The sequence below is a fragment of the Bombina bombina genome, chromosome 7 (assembly GCF_027579735.1).
Source record: "Bombina bombina isolate aBomBom1 chromosome 7, aBomBom1.pri, whole genome shotgun sequence".
NCBI lineage: Eukaryota > Metazoa > Chordata > Amphibia > Anura > Bombinatoridae > Bombina > Bombina bombina.
Genome location: NC_069505.1, coordinates 51,348,913 through 51,369,070, shown reverse-complemented (window position 1 = coordinate 51,369,070; position 20,158 = coordinate 51,348,913). Strand labels below are relative to the sequence as shown.

Here is a 20,158-nt window from a genome sequence, read left to right as displayed (position 1 = left end):
TTATGTTTTTCGTTAAACTTTATTTTGGGTGTGGATTATTTTCAGCAGGAATTGGCTGTCTTTATTTTATCCCTCCCTCTCTAGTGACTCTTGTGTGGAAAGATCCACATCTTGGGTAGTCATTATCCCATACGTCACTAGCTCATGGACTCTTGTTAATTACATGAAAGAAAACATAATTTATGTAAGAACTTACCTGATAAATTCATTTCTTTCATATTAACAAGAGTCCACCCTTTTTTGTGGTGGTTATGATTTTTTTGTATAAAGCACAATTATTCCAATTCCTTATTTTATATGCTTCGCACTTTTTTTCTTATCACCCCACTTCTTGGCTATTCGTTAAACTGATTTGTGGGTGTGGTGAGGGGTGTATTTATAGGCATTTTAAGGTTTGGGAAACTTTGCCCCTCCTGGTAGGAATGTATATCCCATACGTCACTAGCTCATGGACTCTTGTTAATATGAAAGAAATGAATTTATCAGGTAAGTTCTTACATAAATTATGTTTTTGACTAGGTTTTCGTATGCATTTATGGTACAAAAACAGCCCCTATAGGACTAGATTATGGGTAGCGTGTTAAATGTAGCGTGCAAGCGATAAGGGGTATTTTGCATTTCTTTACCTGCTGAAGAAATATGGCTTTTATTACGAGTTGAAAGTAAAGGCGTGACGGGTTAGCGTGTCATCAGAGCTCTGGTTAACTGTTAAGCGAGACAAAAAAGTGGCACCAAAAACATCAAAAATACACTTAAAAGTACAGTTACACTCATAATAACACTGATAAAAATGATTCAAATAAAATATTGCAATAAAAAGTTATAAGGGCTCAAATATATGAGGTCTCAGGTGTTTAAAAGAAAAAAGACATGCAAATGTCTTTTAACACAGAGATATATACATGTCGAAAAATATGAATCTTTATGTGTGTACATCTATGTGTTTTGCTGTATATTTACTGTACATATTTAACATTCCAATGTTCTACAGTTACAGAAAAATGTCCTTTTTATTGTAAATACATATTTCTATATATAAACCTGTATATATATTCCTATGGATATATAGGTATAGATATATATTTTATCACATATATATATATATATATATATATATATATATATATATATATATATATATATACATATAATATGTGTATGTATGTACTGTATATACTGTATGTGAGTACATATGTGTTTATATGTGTATATATGTATTTACAAACATATATACACATATAAAAAACATTGTTATTCAATATTAATACTTTATGTGTTCAACTGTGTATGTACTGTAAATATTTTACATTCCAATGTTTTTCACAAAAAGGAAAATGCTCAAAGTAATAAATTATATATAAAAGGTAGGTAACCTCTAACAAAGTTACTGTGCGAGTGGGAACCCTAAATGACGCTCCACTCGCAATCTAGCCCCATATCAAGTGAGCCAATAACAAGAGGCATATATGTGCAGCCACCAATCACCAGCTAGCTCCCAGTAATGCATTGCTGCTCTGAGCATACCTTTAAAAACAAAGGACAGCAAGAGAATGCTGCAAATAAGATAATAGAAGTAAATTGCAAAGTTGTTTAAAATTAGGTGGCCGATCATGATGTAATAATACTAGGGGTAAAATATGAGTTCACTCTGTTGATTATACTTTTTGCCTGACGCAAAGGTTCCCTTAATGTCCTATCACTAAAATGGCCTTCTTCCCGCGGTTTGCGGCCGGAACCGGGGAGGGAGCTAAAAGTATTTTTGCAAGACATAGGAACTATATTAATTTCAATATATGTTGTACAGTGGTATTTAGGTTAATCAAGCCATCTCACCACACTGTTATCGCATATCTAGCGCTTTGCAGAATTGTTTTCTTTTTACCCATGCTCGGTGGATATTGCAACCTACATAGCACCCTTAAATATATTTGCATGTTCTCTGTGGGGCTTAGTGGGGGGCCCCTGAGGGAAACGTCCTATACCATAAAGATACACTAAGGGTCTTTAAACACGAAGTAACGGTACCTCTATATGCATGACAAGCACACCTCCTTTAGAACAATTAAATGCATAATTTATCTTTTTCTAACACACACCCAATAAATAACAGAATGAACACATCAGGGATGAATCTTCTCTACCCAGGCTGTTTTCTTAGCCTTAAATTGTTGTATATTACCCTTTTGGAGACGTAATAAAAAAGTAAAGTTGTTTTTTCCCAGCTATCTTGAACCACAGTATTAGTGTCCCCATGTTAAGCTGCTTAAGTCTCATTTCCCATTTAGGGTTAACATGTTATTTCTCTATGTTCTATGGTTCATACTTAATTGTTCTGGTGTTAATGCTTATTTTTAACAAGTGGGTGCACGGTTGGGACCCTAGCATCTCTCACTCCTAAAACACAAATCCTATTTAGTATTGTTAATTTTGGAGATGCCATTTTTCTGTATATTTTCTGTTATTGCTTTTGTTAAACCCCTGAATGATACTATTTACAAACCTAAGATCCAAGAGTGATCTAACAAGACATGAAGAGGGGAGAAAATGAAGGGGAAGGCTAGTTTATCTCTATTTATCTTTTGCTCTTGGTGCAGTATGTATTTTCAGATATGCCATGAATATTTGCATTGATTTTTGTACCATGCATTTTATGCCTGTAAACTCCTTTACCTTCAATAAAAAAGTTTAAAAAAAAAATAAAAAAATAAAAATAAAAAAATTTGGTGGCCGATCTGAATCTGGAAAGAAAATGTTTTCGTTTCATGTCGCTTTAAGACTATTTAAATACAAAATCATGGTAAACATTTATTATTGTTGAAATGTTTTGCTTCTATTGTAACGAAGATTAGACATATGATAAGACAGTCATTTGAAACAGTAATAACAAAGCAGTTTTTCCCTAGGGCAAAAAAGGGACATGAAACCCAATAGTTTTCTTTCATGATTCAGATACAGAATACAATTTTAAACAACTTCGCTAAATTTACTTCTATTATTTAGTTTGCTTCCTTCTCTTGTTATCTTGTTTATCTAGGCAAGTTCAGGAGCAGCAGAGAACCTAGGTTCTAGCTGTTGATTGGTGGCTGCATATATATATTGATTGTGATTGGCTCACCCATGAGTTCAGTTTGAAACCATTAGTGCATTGCTGCTCCTTCAACAAATGATACCAAAGGAATGAAACAAATTAGATAATAGAAGTAAATTAGAAAGTTGTTTAAAATGGTATTCTCTATCTAAATCATGAAAGAAAAAAAAGTGGTTTCATGTCCCTTTAAGTACCCCAATAGGCCAGATTTTCATTTGAGCTGAACTGCGGCACAGGTGAAATAATCAGCTGATGGGTGAGAGCAGGTTAGTAACCATGGTTACTGATCAGCTGATTACTTCACCTGTGCACTGGTTCAGCTATAATGAAAACCTGGCCTGTTAGGGGGTATTTGAGGACACTGCCCTAGGTTGTATATGAGTTTTGCATTGTTAATTTTCTTTGATGCATCTAAAAGCTTGGATTTTTACATTTTATTGCAGTTTTGCTTATTTTTGGGGGGGAAATTGATGGAAAAGCTTTTTGTTTTCTAGAGAGAAGATGCCCCATGAATATGACATACCAGGAATGTGGCTCCCCGTGTACAGATACCTGTTCCAACCAAGAGAGGGCGCTGGTGTGTGAAGATCATTGTGTAGACGGTTGCTTTTGTCCAGAAGGTACATTTTATAATAAATTAATAATCATACTAATACAATTAAAAACATTAACGCTCTTATAGACATTCCATAATGCCAATCTTGGTAGTCTACAGAAAACAGTATTAAATGGACTTGAGAATTATTATTTCAGACAATTCCAAATTTGGTAAACACTACAGGCCAGTAAAATACTTAGTTATATAGGAAGGGGTATTTGCAGCAGAGAACGTAAGTATTGAGTATTGTGTACAGTTCTGGAGGTCATATCTCCAAAAGGGAATCTCATCAAAAGAGGACTACTGAAATGGTACATGGTCTAAAAAAAATAATACTTAAAAAGAAAAACGTGATGGTCTCTAAATATGTATAGCTTAGAGGAGAGGACTGGGAATAAAAAACAGCCCTGAATAAATGAAAGACTAGCCCTATTTTCCGTTGAGTCAGTAGAATGCACATGTCCCAGGGGATTACTAGGGTACGTCTTCCTTCAATATTTGTTTTCAGAATTAAATTATATTAGTTTGTATTTTAAATAAAAGGTAGATTGTTGTTATATAGGCACCTTATATCCATTAATTTATACAATTGTACCCATTAATCCTTTTAACTGTGTGAAAATGATGATCTGGAGAAGATACTCAAAACAGTGTGTCTCACAGTGTGACTTGACTAGACACTTTAGGAGGACAGCTAAAATGTTACATGGCCTAGGAAATAAAACTTACAAGGAAATACTTTGTGAACTTAATAAATATAGATAAAATGAAAAACAAGAATTGATACAACAGCACCATCCCCCTTAAATTGTAGTCGACTAGCCCCAGCTGCTGCAGCCCACCGGGAAATCTCCTGGTATCCTGGTAGGCCAATCCAGCCTTGATAGTTTTCAAGTACACTATGGGACTAATATAGCTGAGGCTGTAAGTATTTTTTCACAAATAGACTAACCAGAACAAGGAGTCATGATCTCAAGTTAAAGGCAAGTAGGATCAGGAGTAATTTGGAGAAGTGCTTTTCCACATAAGGGGTGGTTGATTCACGGAATATGCTTCCATTATAGATGGTAAAGAGAAACAATATGAGGGACTTCAAGAATGTCTGTGATAAGAAAAAGGCTCCAAACAAAGTATTTGAGCTTACATTTTATATGAAATGAATTGTTGAGCCTTTGGTTCTTATCTGCTGTCAAAATCTGTTTCTAGATAGCATTGCAAAGGGTAAAAGAAAAGCTGCTTTACAATATTATTGGCTTCTTTGCTCCTTTAATAAGGAATTGTTTTGTTTTTAAGGAATGTGCAAGAAATAGTTAATAATGTATATGTATATGAGTCTGTGATTGGCTGCTAGCAGTCACATGATACAGTGTGCAGGGAAATAGAAGTAATCTGAAAATTTTCAGTAAAAAAAAATCTACTGAAAATTTAAGATTTCAAAAAGTGTTATTGCAATGTCTTTTTATTTTGCACTTGTTGATCATGCAATTCTACTGTATTTTAGGGTCCTTTAAACTTTATCAAAGTCCTTTGAAGACCACTCTTAAACTGGACACACAGCTTAAACCCAAATAAATTTTTAAACTACAATATAATATTACCTTAAAAATTAAATAATTATTCATTATAAGATAAATAAAAACAATATACAAATAAAAATATAATGTAATTTTATATATTTAATCTCATATTTTTAATTTAGTATCATTGTATTTTGCTAAATACATGTATTTAATTGTCAAAATCTTTCTAAAGCAGTTGCAGAAGTGGGGTTTGAATGTTATTTATTTAACTGATTTAGCTCTTCCTTTATAAAACTAACGTATATGATCATTCTTTTCTCACCTGAGACTTGTCCTTTCTATAATCAGGTTTAAATCTCTATCAAAAGCAAGTCAGTAGATAAAGATGAAGACTCTGGGATATGTCAGTTACAAGTCAGTGATTTGTTTATATTTATATTTATGCTAAGTCAGATTAAATAGTTGACATGGAGAAAAATCTCAGTTGACTATAGTAAAAATGAGTATTGTACAATCCTGGTTTTCAGTACAACTGACTTGCAAGTTGGTTAAAGTCAGCTGCTTGCTAGTATAAGTCTGGTCACAGTCAGTTCAAACTCATATGGTTGTCAACAGAGTCCATGGTCCTTCTGCCCTATGACAGATATTAGAGCAATATAATTGTTTTCCCCTGATGGCTAAGAATATGGGGTATATTTATCATAGTGCGAGTGGACATGATGCAATGTAGCGTATCATGTCCGCTGCACATCAATAAATGCTGACAGCATACGCTGTCGGCATTTATCATTGCATCAGCAGTTCTTGTGAACTGCTGGTGCAATGCTGCTCCTTGCAGATTCATATTCAATCGGGTTGATTTCTGTCCGCAGGCCTCAGAGCAGGCGGACAAGTTATGGAGCAGCGGTCTTTCATAACTTCTGTTTCCAGCGAGCCTGAAGGCTTGCATGGAAACAAGGGCATCAAGCTCTATACGGAGCTTGATAAATCAGCCCCTATATCTTATCTTAGAAAACTAAAAATCCTATAGGATATGTTATACTTAATTCACCCTTACAGCCTAAAACATAGTGTAATGTTTCCTTTTTATAGGAACCGTCTATGATGATATCGATAACAGAGGTTGTGTCCCACTGAGTGACTGCTCCTGCACTTACAACAATACTAAATACAAGCCAGGGGAAACCTACAGCAGCCACTGCCGCAAATGGTATCTTGTAAACAGTCAGCAAAAGCATGCTAGTCTCTTCCTGTGACATGTGGTCTCTGTCTCTATCTCTAGTTATCTCCCTCTCTCTTTGTCTCTAGCTCTCTCCCTCTCTTTGACCCTATCTACCTCCATCTCTTTGTCTCTATCTCTCCCTCTCTTTGTCTCTGTCTCTCCCTCTCTTTGTCCCTAGTTCTCTCCCTCTTTCTTTGTCTCTAGCTCTCTCCCTCTCTTTGTCTCTAGCTCTCTTCCTCTTTCTTTGTCTCTAGCTCTCTTCCTCTCCTTTGTTTCTAGCTCTCTCCCTCTCTTTATCTCTAGTTCTCTCCCTCTTTCTTTGTCTCTAGCTCTCTCCCTCTCTTTGTCTCTAGCTCTCTTTCCCTCTCTTTGTCTCTGGCTCTCTCCTTCTCTTAGTCTTTAACTCTCTCTCTTTGACTCTATCTCTCTCTCCCTCTCTTTGTCTGTAGCTATCTCCCTCTCTTTGAGTCTGGTTCTCTACCTCACTTTGTATCTAGCTTTATCCATCTCTTTGTCTCTATCTCTCCCCTTCTCGTTGTCTCTGACTCTATTCCTCTCTTTGTCTCTGGCTCTCTCCCTCTCTTTTTCTCTATCTCTATCCATCTTTTTGTTTCTATCTCTCTCCCTCTCTTTGTCTCTGTCTATATCCCTCTCTTTGTCTCTAGAACTCTCCCTCTCTATCTCCCTCTCTTTGTCTCTAGCTATCTTCCTCTCTATCTCTCCCTCTCTTTGTCTCTAGCTCTCCCTCACCTTGTCTTTATCTCTCCCTCTCTTTGTCTCTAGCTCTCTCCCTCTCTATGTCGCTATATCTCTCCCTCGCTTTGTCTCTAGCTCTCTCCCTCTCTTTGACCCTATCTACGTCCATCTCTTTGTCTCTATCTCTCCCTCTCTTTGTCTCTAGCTCTCCCTCTCTTGTCTCTGTCTCTCCCTCTCTTTGTCCCTAGTTCTCTCCCTCTCTCTTTGTCTCTAGCTCTCTCCCTCTCTTTGTCTCTAGCTCTCTTCCTCTTTCTTTGTCTCTAGCTCTCTTTACTCTCTTTTGTTGCTAGCTCTCTCCCTCTCTTTATCTCTAGTTCTCTCCCTCTTTCTTTGTCGCTAGCTCTTTCCCTCTCTTTGTCTCTAGCTCTCTCCCTCTCTTTGTCTCTAGCTCTCTCCCTCTCTTTGTCTCTAGCTCTCTTCTTCTCTTTGTCTCTAGTTCTCCCTCTCTTGTCTCTATCTCTCCCTCTCTTTATCTCTATCTATCTTCCTCTCTTTGTCTCTATCTCTCTTTGTCTCTAGTTCTCTTCCTCTCTTTGTCTCTAGCTCTCTTCCTCTCTTTGTCTCTATCCCTACCTCTCTTTGTCTTTATCTCTCTTCCTCTCTTTATCTCTAGTTCTATCCCTCTCTTTATCTCTGGCTCTCTTCCTCTCTTTGTCCCTGGCTCTCTCCCGCTTTGTCTATAGCTCCCTTTCCCTCTCTTTGTCTCTGGCTCTCTCCTTCTCTTAGTCTTTAACTCTCTCTCTTTGACTCTAGCTCTCTCTCCCTCTCTTTGTCTGTAACCCTCTCCCTCTCTTTGTGTCTGTTTTTCTACCTCACTTTGTCTCTAGCTCTATCCCTCTCTTTGTCTCTATCTCTCCCCTTCTCTTTGTCTCTGGCTCTATTCCTCTCTTTGTCTCTGGCTCTCTCCCTCTCTCTGTCTCTATCTATATCCCTCTCTTTGTCTCTAGAACTCTCCCTCTCTATCTCCCTCTCTTTGTCTCTAGCTATCTTCCTCTCTATCTCTCCCTCTCTTTGTATCTAGTTCTCCCTCACCTTGTCTTTATCTCTCCCTCTCTTTGTCTCTAGCTCTCTCCCTCTCTGTCTCTATATCTCTCCTTCTCTTTGTCTCTAGCTCTATTCCTCTCTAGCTCTCTTCCTCTCTTTGTCTCTAGCTCTCTCCCTTTCTTTCTCTCTCTCCTTCTTTTTGTCTCTATCTCTCTCCCTCTCTTTGTCTCTAGCTCTCTCCCTCTCTTTGTCTCTATCTTTTTCCCTCTTTTTGTCTCTATCTCCCTCTCTTTGTCTCTATCTCTCCCCCTCTCTTTGTCTCTAGAACTCTCTCTCTCTATCTCCCTCTCTTTGTCTCTAGCTCTCTTCCTCTCTTTGTCTCTAGCTCTCTTCCTCTCTTTGTCTCTAGCTCTCCCTCTCTTGTCTCTATCTCTCCCTCTCTTTATCTCTATCTTCCTCTCTTTGTCTCTATCTCTCTTCTTCTCTTTGTCTCTAGCTCTTTTCCTCTCTTTGTCTCTAGCTCTCTTCCTCTCTTTGTCTCTATCCCTATCTCTCTTTGTCTTTATCTCTAGTTCTATCCCTCTCTTTATCTCTGGCTCTCTTCCTCTCTTTGTCCCTGGCTCTCTCCCTCTTTGTCTCTAGCTCTCTCCCTCTTTGTCTCTAGCTCTCTTTCCCTCTCTTTGTCTCTGTCTCTCTCCTTCTCTTAGTCTTTAACTCTCTCTCTTTGACTCTAGCTCTCTCTCCCTCTTTTTGTCTGTAGCTATCTCCCTCTCTTTGTGTCTGGTTCTCTACCTCACTTTGTATCTAGCTTTATCCCTCTCTTTGTCTCTATCTCTCCCCTTCTCTTTGTCTCTGACTCTATTCCTCTCTTTGTCTCTGGCTCTCTCCCTCTCTTTTTCTCTATCTCTATCCATCTTTTTTTTTCTATCTCTCTCCCTCTCTTTGTCTCTGTCTATATCCCTCTCTTTGTCTCTAGAACTCTCCCTCTCTATCTCCCTCTCTTTGTCTCTAGCTATCTTCCTCTCTATCTCTCCCTCTCTTTGTCTCTAGCTCTCCCTCACCTTGTCTTTATCTCTCCCTCTCTTTGTCTCTAGCTCTCTCCCTCTCTATGTCGCTATATCTCTCCCTCTCTTTGTCTCTAGCTCTCTCCCTCTCTTTGACCCTATCTATGTCCATCTCTTTGTCTCTATCTCTCCCTCTCTTTGTCTCTAGCTCTCTTCCTCTCTTTGTCTCTAGCTCTCCCTCTCTTGTCTCTATCTCTCCCTCTCTTTATCTCTATCTTCCTCTCTTTGTCTCTATCTCTCTTCCTCTCTAGCTCTTTTCCTCTCTTTGTCTCTAGCTGTCTTCCTCTCTTTGTCTCTATCCCTATCTCTCTTTGTCTTTATCTCTCTTCCCCTCTTTATCTCTAGTTCTATCCCTCTCTTTATCTCTGGCTCTCTTCCTATCTTTGTCCCTGGCTCTCTCCCTCTTTGTCTCTAGCTCTCTTTCCCTCTCTTTCCCTCTGGCTCTCTCCTTATCTTAGTCTTTAACTCTCTCTCTTTGACTCTAGCTCTCTCTCCCTCTTTTTGTCTGTAGCTATCACCCTCTCTTTGTGTCTGGTTCTCTACCTCACTTTGTATCTAGCTTTATCCCTCTCTTTGTCTCTATCTCTCCCCTTCTCTTTGTCTCTGGCTCTATTCCTCTCTTTGTCTCTGGCTCTCTCCCTCTCTTTGTCTCTAGAACTCTCCCTCTCTATCTCCCTCTCTTTGTCTCTAGCTATCTTCCTCTCTATCTCTCCCTCTCTTTGTCTCTAGCTCTCCCTCACCTTGTCTTTATCTCTCCCTCTCATTGTCTCTAGCTCTCTCCCTCTCTATGTCGCTATATCTCTCCTTCTCTTTGTCTCTAGCTCTCTTCCTCTCTAGCTCTCTTCCTCTCTTTGTCTCTAGCTCTCTCCCTTTCTTTCTCTCTCTCTCCTCTTTGTCTCTAGCTCTCTCCCTCTCTTTGTCTTTAGCTCTCTCCCTCTCTTTGTCTCTATATTTTTCCCTCTATCTCCCTATCTTTGTATCTATCTCTCCCCCTCTCTTTGTCTCTAGAACTCTCTCTCTATCTCCCTCTCTTTGTCTCTAGCTCTCTTCCTCTCCTTGTCTCTAGCTCTCTCCCTCTCTTTGTCTCTAGCTCTCTCCCTCTCTTTGTCTCTAGCTCTCTCTTTCTCTTTGTCTCTAGTTCTCTCCCTCTATTTTTCTCTAGCTCTCTTTCTCTGTCTCACTCTCTTTGTCTCCAGCTCTCTTCCTATCTTTGTCTCTATCTCTCTCCTTCTCTTTGTCTTTAGCTCTCTCCATTTCTTTGTCTCTATCACTCTTTGTCTCTATATTTCTTCATCTCTTTGTGTCTATATTTCTTCATCTCTTTGTCTCTATCTATCTCTCTCCCTCTCTATCTCTCTCTCTCTCCCTCTCTTTATCTCTATCTTTCTGCCTCTCTTTATCTCTGTCTCTCTCCCTCTCTTTGTCTCTATCTGTCTCCCTCTCTGTTTCCAGTTCTCTCACTCTCTTTGTCTCTTGTTCTCTGTCTCTCTCTTTATCTCTAGCTCTCTCTCACTGTTTTCCTCTCTCTAGCTTCCTGTCTGTCTATTTCTATCTATCTATCTATCTATCTATCTCCCTCTGTCTGTCTCTCTGTCTGCCTCTCTCCCTGACTGTGTCTCTCCCTATGTCTGTCTCTCTAGCTCTCTCACTACACCACTGACTTCTGTTTCACACCCCTTCAGTTCATTTGGTTACTGTTCCTCCCTGTATTAGCACCTGTGCAGGAGGTCAGTGGAGCTGCGAGTCCCTGCCATGTCCTGGTCACTGTTCTCTAGCAGGGGGAGCTCATATCAGCACCTACGATGGAGGGCACTACAACTTTCATGGAGACTGTAACTACATCTTTACTAAGGTAACCAGCTCAATATTTAAACTGTATTCCCAGCTTAGCTTGTCCCTTCTGACTTTATAATAAGGTTCCCATAAAATCAGCAGAACCTTAATTAGCTAGACCTTAATTTGTTATAAAAACTATTTACACTCCTGATTACAGTTGCTCTTATCCAGTCTTAAAGGGACACTAAACTCATTTCATACATCAGAAGTTATTTTGTATTTGCAAATCAAGAACAGTTCAGCGATATGACTGGTGGAATTCATGTTTTTGTTGCGGCCAATTAAGAAATAAATTAGTGCATATTTTGAAGCAACCAATTAATGTGTAAAATGTTACAGGCTCAGACAAATGCTACCATGCTTAAAGGGACATGGTAGTCAGAGCATGACTTTTCAATTTACTTCTAATATCTAATTTACTTTGTTCTCTTAGTATCCTTTGTTAGATAGTCTCAGGAGCAGCACTGCACTACTGGGAGGTAGCTGGTGATTGATGACTACACACATATGTCTCTAGTATTTGGCTCACCAGTAGTGCATTGCTGCTCTGGAGCTGATTTAACTATGTGTTTAACACATTTGCAGTGGTTAAACACATAAGGCTAGATTACAAGTTTTGTCGGTAAAAACTTGCGGAGCTAACGCTCCTTTTTTTCCAGCGCACACTTTAAACAATGCTGGTATTACAAGTTTTCTGAATGGCTGCGTTAGCCTCAGAAAAGTGAGCGTTGAGCAAATTTAGCGCCACTTCTACCTGTAATACCAGCGTTGCTTACGGTAGCGGTAAGCTGGAAAAACGTGCTCGTGCACGATTTCCCCATAGGATACAATGGGGCTGATAAAATGTTCTTGTGTATGTTAAATGTGCCTATAAACACATAGATAAAGTTATTCCATTGTGGGTTATAAAAGGTGATAAATAAAAAAAAAATGATGTAATATATAATGGTGATATACCACAAAAAAATAAAACTCACTATTTGTGTGCCTAGTTATAAATACAGTGAAATATAATGAACATAAATAGTACAGTGCAATAAAATGTTCTTATGCACAGCAATGGATAAGTAAAATTCAAACCACAAACTTGGTCCCCTAAATAGGGTATATCAAGGAAATAAGTCCTTAATGATCATAAGTAGGGGATGTCTCAGTTCAGGTCTCCAGTCAATATGGAAAAGTGGCAGCAAAACTTCTTCAAATGTTGTTAGACAAACTAGCAGGGATCTGTAGATAGTGAAAGAAGAGAAGAAGGCGCCACAATAGTGCTCTATCAATGAGTATAAAACAATCACGCGCAAGATAAATGCACACTTACAGGATCCAGAGCACTTGAGAAGTGCCACAGGTACGATCTGAACTATTTCAGCTGTTCAGCAAGCTGTCCTTTCGTGTGAGCTGCAACGCCAAACCCGCTGTTCTCTTCAGAGGTAGCTAGTCAACAAAAGGTGCATTAAAGTTGAGCTAGTATATTCAAAGGATAGTAGATAAAATAAAGCTCGTGATGGCCCAAATAAAATCAACTTCAGTTTATTGTTGATACAAAAACACAACGCGTTTCCCGGTCTCCCGACCGTTTCATCAGTTGTATACATAAAATAAAACATCACAGCTTATAAACAATCTGTCGGCGTCTAACACTGATCAGTGCGCCTGCGCTAAAACATCAGTATCCAATCAAATAACAAGACAAACCGGCAATCACCAGATTGGACAAAAAGGTGGGTGTGTATTCTAGTTTGTACCACACAAAAACGCGCATGCGTAACCCAATCCATGTCCCAGTGTTAAACAATGCAAAGTCGGCAGACTTGTAATTGAACACAATAAATAAATAACTATGCATGAATATGTAATCAGCATTAAATGTTACAATTAATAAACACTGATGATCACATATATACTCAACTCTGCTCACAGATTTAACTTATCCTTATCAAGACACTGAAATGAAGTGTCACAAATCCGTATTAAAATACAGGTATAAATACATATTGACCACCAAGTTTCAAAGTGAAACAATGAAACAAAATCGCCGTATTAAATAATTTTATACAAAGACTAAATATATAACAGTGAATACTACAAGAAACAGATGATTACACATATCATCACCTCTGCTGGTGGACTCCCATTATCAAGACACTGAAAATAATGTGTCAGAGAACCATATTGGAGCACAGGTTAAAGGATATATGGATAACCATATTTCAAAGTGAAACGGTTAAACATAAACACTGTATATGCGTAAAACTTTACAGCACTTCATACATATTACATTAAACAGAATTATCATTTAAACAATATTAAAAGTGTAAAATAATACAAAATCCTTCCTGAAGTATTGTAATACCATAACAACAAATATCTAAAGTTACTCAATCCCAAATTATGCTAAGGGGTTTTGTAAAATATATTACACTTCACAGTATTTATAAAGGGTAATTATAACTCTCCTTTGTTTACCATACACTTGTATAGCAAAAAAATACCCCTTTCGGCAACAAAATCTGCCATATTGAGAAATACAAAAAACTATTATACAAAATGTTAAAAATATATTAATATATCATAACTAATACATTTTTATTAAAAAGACGATTAAAAAGATAATTAAAAAATATATGTAATATCAAATATAAAATTAATTAAAAGCAGCCATATCGAGATTTTCATTGAGACCATATGGATTAAGGGTTTTTAACTTCTATATCCAATAGGTTTCTCTTTGCCGTAAATGTGTAAGTCTATTTCTACCCCACTTGGGTGGAATTAGTTCAATAGGAATGATTTTAAAAATATCTGATTCATCTACATGATGTGCATTTTTGTGACGTGATATACTGTGGTTCATTAGCGGTTTCTTAAGGTTTCTCAGGTGCTCACCCCATCTCTTTTTTAGGGGTTTCAATGTTCTTCCAATGTATTGAACCCCACATTTGCACTGTAGCATATAAACCACAAATGCGGAATCACATGTGAAGTGGGAAGCAATATTAAACTTTTCATTGGTAGAAAATGAAGAAAAATTTGTTACATTACCTAGAGTATACATGCAAAGACCACAATTTGCTTTGTTGCCCCTAAAAGGTTTCTTTAGGTGCAACAAAGCAAATTGTGTTCTTTGCATGTATACTTTAGGTAATGTAACAAATTTTTCTTCATTTTCTACCAATGAAAAGTTTAATATTGCTTCCCACTTCACATGTGATTCCGCATTTGTGGTTTATATGTTACAGTGCAGCTATTTTAAGATTTATATTTATTTTACAGGCAACTTTGTATTTATTTTAACTAGGTACAATAGTTATTAAATAGTTATTGACTATTTAATAGCTACCTAGTTAAAATAATTACAAAATTACCTGTAAAATAAATCCTAACCTAAGTTACAAATATACCTAACACTACACTATCAATAAATTAATTAAATAAATTAACTACCATTATCTAACATAAAATACAATTAAATAAACTAAACTATATTACAAAAAAACACCCACTAAATTAAAAAAAATCTAAAAATATTACAAGAATTTGAATCTAATTACACCTAATCTAAGCCCCCTAATAAAATAAAAAAGTCCCCCAAAATAATAAAATTCCCTATCCTAAACTAAATTACAAAGTAATCAGCTCTTTTACCAGCCCTTAAAAGGGCTTTTTGCGGGGCATTGCCCCAAAGTAATCAGCTCTTTTACCTGTAATAAAAACAAATACAATACCCCCCTCAACATTACAACCCACCACCCACACACCCCTACTCTAAAACCCACCCGATCCCCCCTTAAAAAAACCTTAACACTACCCCATTGAAGATCACCCTACCTTGAGCCGTCTTCAGCCAGCCGAGCACCGATGGGACAGAAGAGGACATCCGGACCGGCACAAGTCTTCATCCGATCCGGCCAGAAGTCTTCATCTGATCGGGGCAGAAGAGGTCCTCCATCCAGCAGAAGTCTTCATCCTTTTCTTCCGATGTCCTAAAGAAGAATGACTGTTCCTTTAAATGACGTCATCCAAGATGGCGTCCCTCGAAGAAGAGGATGGCTCCGCGTCGGCTGGATAGAAGATGTACTCGCTCCGATTGATTGAAGATAGAAGATGCCGCTTGGATGAAGACTTCTGCTGGATGGAGGATCTCTTCTGCCCTGATCGGATGAAGACTTCTGGCCAGATCGGATGAAGACTTGTGCCGGTCTGGATGTCCTCTTTTGTCCCATCGGTGCCCGGCTGGCTGAAGACGGCTCAAGGTAGGGTGATTTTCAATGGGGTAGTGTTAGGTTTTTTTAAAGGGGGATCGGGTGGGTTTTAGAGTAGGGGTGTGTGGGTGGTGGGTTGTAATGTTGGGGGGGGTATTGTATTTGTTTTTTTTACAGGTAAAAGAGCTGATTACTTTGGGGCAATGCCCCGCAAAAAGCCCTTTTAAGGGCTGGTAAAAGAGCTGATTACTTTGTAATTTAGTTTAGGATAGGGAATTTTTTATTTTGGGGGCTTTTTTTATTAGGGGGCTTAGATTAGGTGTAATTAAATTAAAACTCTTGTAATATTTTTTTATTTTTGTAATTTAGTGTTTTTTTTGTAATATAGTTTAGTTTATTTAATTGTATTTTATGTTAGATAATTGTAGTTAATTTATTTAATTAACTTATTGATAGTGTAGTGTTAGGTGTATTTGTAACTTAGGTTAGGATTTATTTTGCAGGTAAATTTGTAATTATTTTAACTAGGTAGCTATTAAATAGTTATTAACTATTTAATAGCTATTGTACCTAGTTAAAATAAATACAAATGTAGTGCTAAAAATAAATACACAGAGCGCCTCCTAAAAGGCTAAGACACTAGTAGTGACAAGATTATTTAAATAAAAAATATATTGAAATTCTATAGGGGTATATAAAATATTTTATAAGCTACTTATAGCTAAAATATACAAACAAGATACAAAAGTGGATCCACTTAAAATTAACAATAAAATATGCATATATCTATATAAAAAACAATACAATTGTGGTTAAAAACCACAACAATATACAATCTTAATCACAAAATAAATTACAATAAAACAGCTGTTGATGGTTGGATAAAAAATATAAATATATAAAAACATCAATTTACTGAGTAGGTGTCCATAAATATGTACGTCCCAAACTTTAAATTCTTTCCAGAGAGTGAATGTCCAATATGAAGATTCTATTTTAAACAGTTATCCTTATATATCCCTCAATAAACGGTGAAATGAGGAAGTGTGTAAAAAAGAAAAACGTAGTGGTTTTCAAATCAAATTTCAAAAATTATTGTGAATATCCAAAAAATCCTGAAAAGATGATGTGATGAAGTGGGCGTGATTATTATTATTATTAATTAGGGGTTAATAAGTGTAGGTAGGGGGCAGCGATGTTGGGGGGGCAGATTAGGGGTTAATAAATATAATGTAGGTGTCGGCGATGTTTGGGGCAGCAGATTAGGGGTTCATAGGTATAATGTAGGTGGCGGCGATGTCCGGTCGGCAGATTAGGGGTTAAATAATTTTATTATAATGTTTGCGATGTGGGGGGGCCTCGGTTTTCGGGGTTCATAGGTAGTTTATGGGTGTTAGTGTACTTTGTAGCACTGTAGTTAAGAGCTTTATGTTACGGCGTTAGCCCATAAAACTCTTAACTACTGACTTTTAAATGCGGTAGGAGTCTTAGAGGTAGAGGCTGTACCGCTCACTTCTTCCAAGACTTGTAATACCAGCGTTAGCCAAATCCCATTAAGAAGATAGGATACGCAATTGCCGTAAGGGGATTTGCGGTATGGAAAAGTCGCGGAAAAAAAATGAGCGGTACACCTGTACCTGCCATACTCGTAATACCAGCGGGCGTTAAAAAGCAGCGTTAGGACCTCTTAACACTGCTTTTTAAAGCTAACGCAGAACCCGTAATCTAGGCGATAGTTAGATGCAAGCAATAGTGCAATTATAAACGCGCAATGCATTTTATTTTTACAATTGTACTGTATATCCATTTAAACGCGATAAAGGGGATCCAGCCTATCTGAAGCTTGTGGTACAACTACAATAGTTTAAAGGGATAAGAAACCCAAAATTTTGATTCAGATAGAGCAGCAATTTTAAGCAACTTTCTAATTTATTCCTATTATCAATTTTTCTTTGTTCTCTTGATTTCTTCATTTGAAAAGCAAGAATCTAAGTTTAGGAGCCAGCCCATTTTTGGTTCAGCACCTGGGTAGCACTTTCTGATTGGTAGCTAAATATTTATGTTTCATATCCCTTTAATGCTGTTTAAAGTGTACAAAAATTGTAGCATTTGTACTTGATGTTTGTAAAATTAGAATTATTTTCCTTATAATATATACAATATTATCCTATTCTTATTATTATTAATAATCCTTTTTGTAGCAATAATAACCCTTAGAATATTCCTGTTTAGATTATTGTAATTTAAAATAAATACATTTTGGAATAAAATAATGTTGAATTCCCTCTCTTTTTATATAGGGGAGGATCATTCCTATTTTTTCTGTCTCTCTATAAAGAAAAAATAAATAAATATCAAATTCAACTTAAAAATCTAATACATTAATGAACCATAAATATCTCCTCTTCAGGACTGCAGAAGAAACACATTCACCGTGCTGGCTGAGATGAGGAGATGCGGCATCACAGACACAGAGACCTGTCTAAAGAGTGTCACTTTGTCCCTTGATAAAGGAAACACAGTGAGTAATACATTTGTCATCAACATTTAAAGGAACATGAAACATGAGATCTTTCTTTCATGATTCAGATGGAGCTCACAATTTTAAACAACTTTCCAATTTGCTTCATTCTTTTAATATCCCACGAGTGGGAGCAAGCTGAACACATCAGGTGAGCTAATAACACGAGTCATATATGTGCAGCCACCAATCAGCAACTCCTGAGTCTACCTAGGCATTCTTTTTTTTTTAAAAAGGACACAAAGAGAACAAAGCAAATTAGATAATACAAGTGAATTGGAAAGTTAAAAAAATTGTACTCTCTATCTGAATCATGAAAGAAAAACTTTGGGTTTCATGTCCCTTTAGTATGATTTTAAGACACATATCCAGTCCTAAATATCTGACTAAAACAATTATTTTCCAGGCTCAAATGGACTTTGCTTTCAAACAGTTTCTAACATCCATATGAAAAAGCAACATTAAACAAACAGGCATTTTATTTTGCCTGAAAAATCTAATGCTTTTTGGCTGATAGGTATTCCTGGTAATACTCATTGGCTGACATGCACTTCCTGTTAATACTCATTGGCTGACAGGTACTTCCTGGTAATACTCATTGGCTGATATGCACTTCCTGTTAATACTCATTGGCTGACAAGTACTTCCTGGTAATACTCATTGGCTGACAGGTACTTCCTGGTGCTACTTATTGGTTGACAGGTACTTCCTGAAATACCCTCCCTGTCTTCAACCCTCACTCCTGCTCTTACTCACATCTTCAACCTATCTCTCTCTACTGGTTAATTCCTATCTTCTTTCAAACATGCAAAGCTCACTCCCATACTCAAAAAACCCTCCCTTGACCCTAATTCTCCTGAGAACTACCAGTCTACCACCCCATATCACTGCTTCCTCTAACATCAAAACTCCTCCAAAAACTAGTTTACAATCGCCTAACCCACTTCCTGTCCACCAACTCTTTGCTTGACCCCCTGCAATCTGAGTTCTGCCCCAAACACTCAACTGATACTGTCCTTGACAGAAAACATCAGTATCTACATTGATAAAAAATTTGTGTATACATTGACATCATATGTCCAAGACACCAAAGACGTCCTCAAGTGCCTGGAAAATATTAATGTACAGGATGATACTCTCCTGGCAAGTATTGACGTTGAAAGTCTGTACTCTAATATCTCTCATTCATTAGGGAGACAAGCTGTACAATTTTTCCTGAAAATGATTAATCCGACAGGGAGTGAGGAGGATGATTTTGTCATTGACTTGCTTGATTTTGTGCTAAAACAAAGCTATTTTTTGTTTGATAATAAAGTATATTTGCAAAAGAGGGGCACAGCAATGGGTACATGCTGTGCCCCTACATATGCAAATCTGTTCTTAGGATGGATTGAACATACCTACATCCTCAATCAAGACATAAATCCATTTAAGAGATTCATGGATTTATACATTTGCTACATCAGTGATGTGATAATACTGTGGACAGGCACAAAAAGGATTTTACAAACTTTATGTGTTGGCTTAATGATAATGCTCATGAAATGCATTATACTTCTACGATTGAAGAGACTAATATATCTTTTTTAGATCTTGAAATTAAGAAAGAGGGAGATGGGACTCTAAGCACTAAGTTGTTTAGAAAAGACACATCGACAAACAGTCTCCTTAATTGGGATAGCTACCACCCAAAAAGCCAAAGGATGGGTATTCCATTTGGACAGTATTTGAGCAAGACACAACTGTAGTACTGAGGAAGGTTTTGAATCAGAAGCAAAGGAATTATGGAAGAGATTTAAAGAAAGGGGCTATCCTAATAGGTGTCTCAAAAAGGCCTATCAACGAGCCAAAGCATTAGAGAGACCGATCCTATTACAAGAAAGAAAAGACAATGAGGAACAAACTATCCAAAATAAAATCAGAATTATAGGTACTTTTGATGAGAGAAACAGTGCAATTCGCAATATCTTTCAAAAACACTGGCATGTGTTACAAGACGACTCTGATCTCACAGAATTAATTACAGACAAACAGGAGATCCCAGAATCTAAAAGATATTCTGACAAAAAGCCATTTCTCCCAAATAAAGCAGAGCACCTGGCTTCAGGAAACAAAAGGTTTCCACAAATGTGGTAGCTGCCAGGCATGTAAAAATATGTCCCCTCTAAAATATTTTAAACATCCAAAAACAGGCAAACGGGATCAAATAACTGATTTTATGAACTGTAGAACAAAGAGAGTTATATATGTTGCCATGTGCAAGTACCCCCTAATTTATGTGGGCGAAACATCTACTACGTACAAGAGTACTGGAACACATGGGGGATATAAAATGGAACCGTAATGTACCAGTGGCAAAACATATGA

General features: G+C 37.2%; 1 protein-coding gene across 1 annotated transcript in view; it reads left to right on the top strand.

Moving 5' to 3' along the window:
- LOC128636210 (mucin-5AC-like) overlaps positions 1-20,158 on the top strand; it is a 146,802-nt gene that overhangs the window by 20,401 nt on the left and 106,243 nt on the right. Inside the window, exons 7-10 of the mRNA XM_053689254.1 lie at positions 3,583-3,708; positions 6,299-6,416; positions 10,946-11,084; positions 17,681-17,791. Coding sequence (XP_053545229.1) covers positions 3,583-3,708; positions 6,299-6,416; positions 10,946-11,084; positions 17,681-17,791 — 494 coding nt within the window. The remainder of the gene's footprint in view (positions 1-3,582; positions 3,709-6,298; positions 6,417-10,945; positions 11,085-17,680; positions 17,792-20,158) is intronic.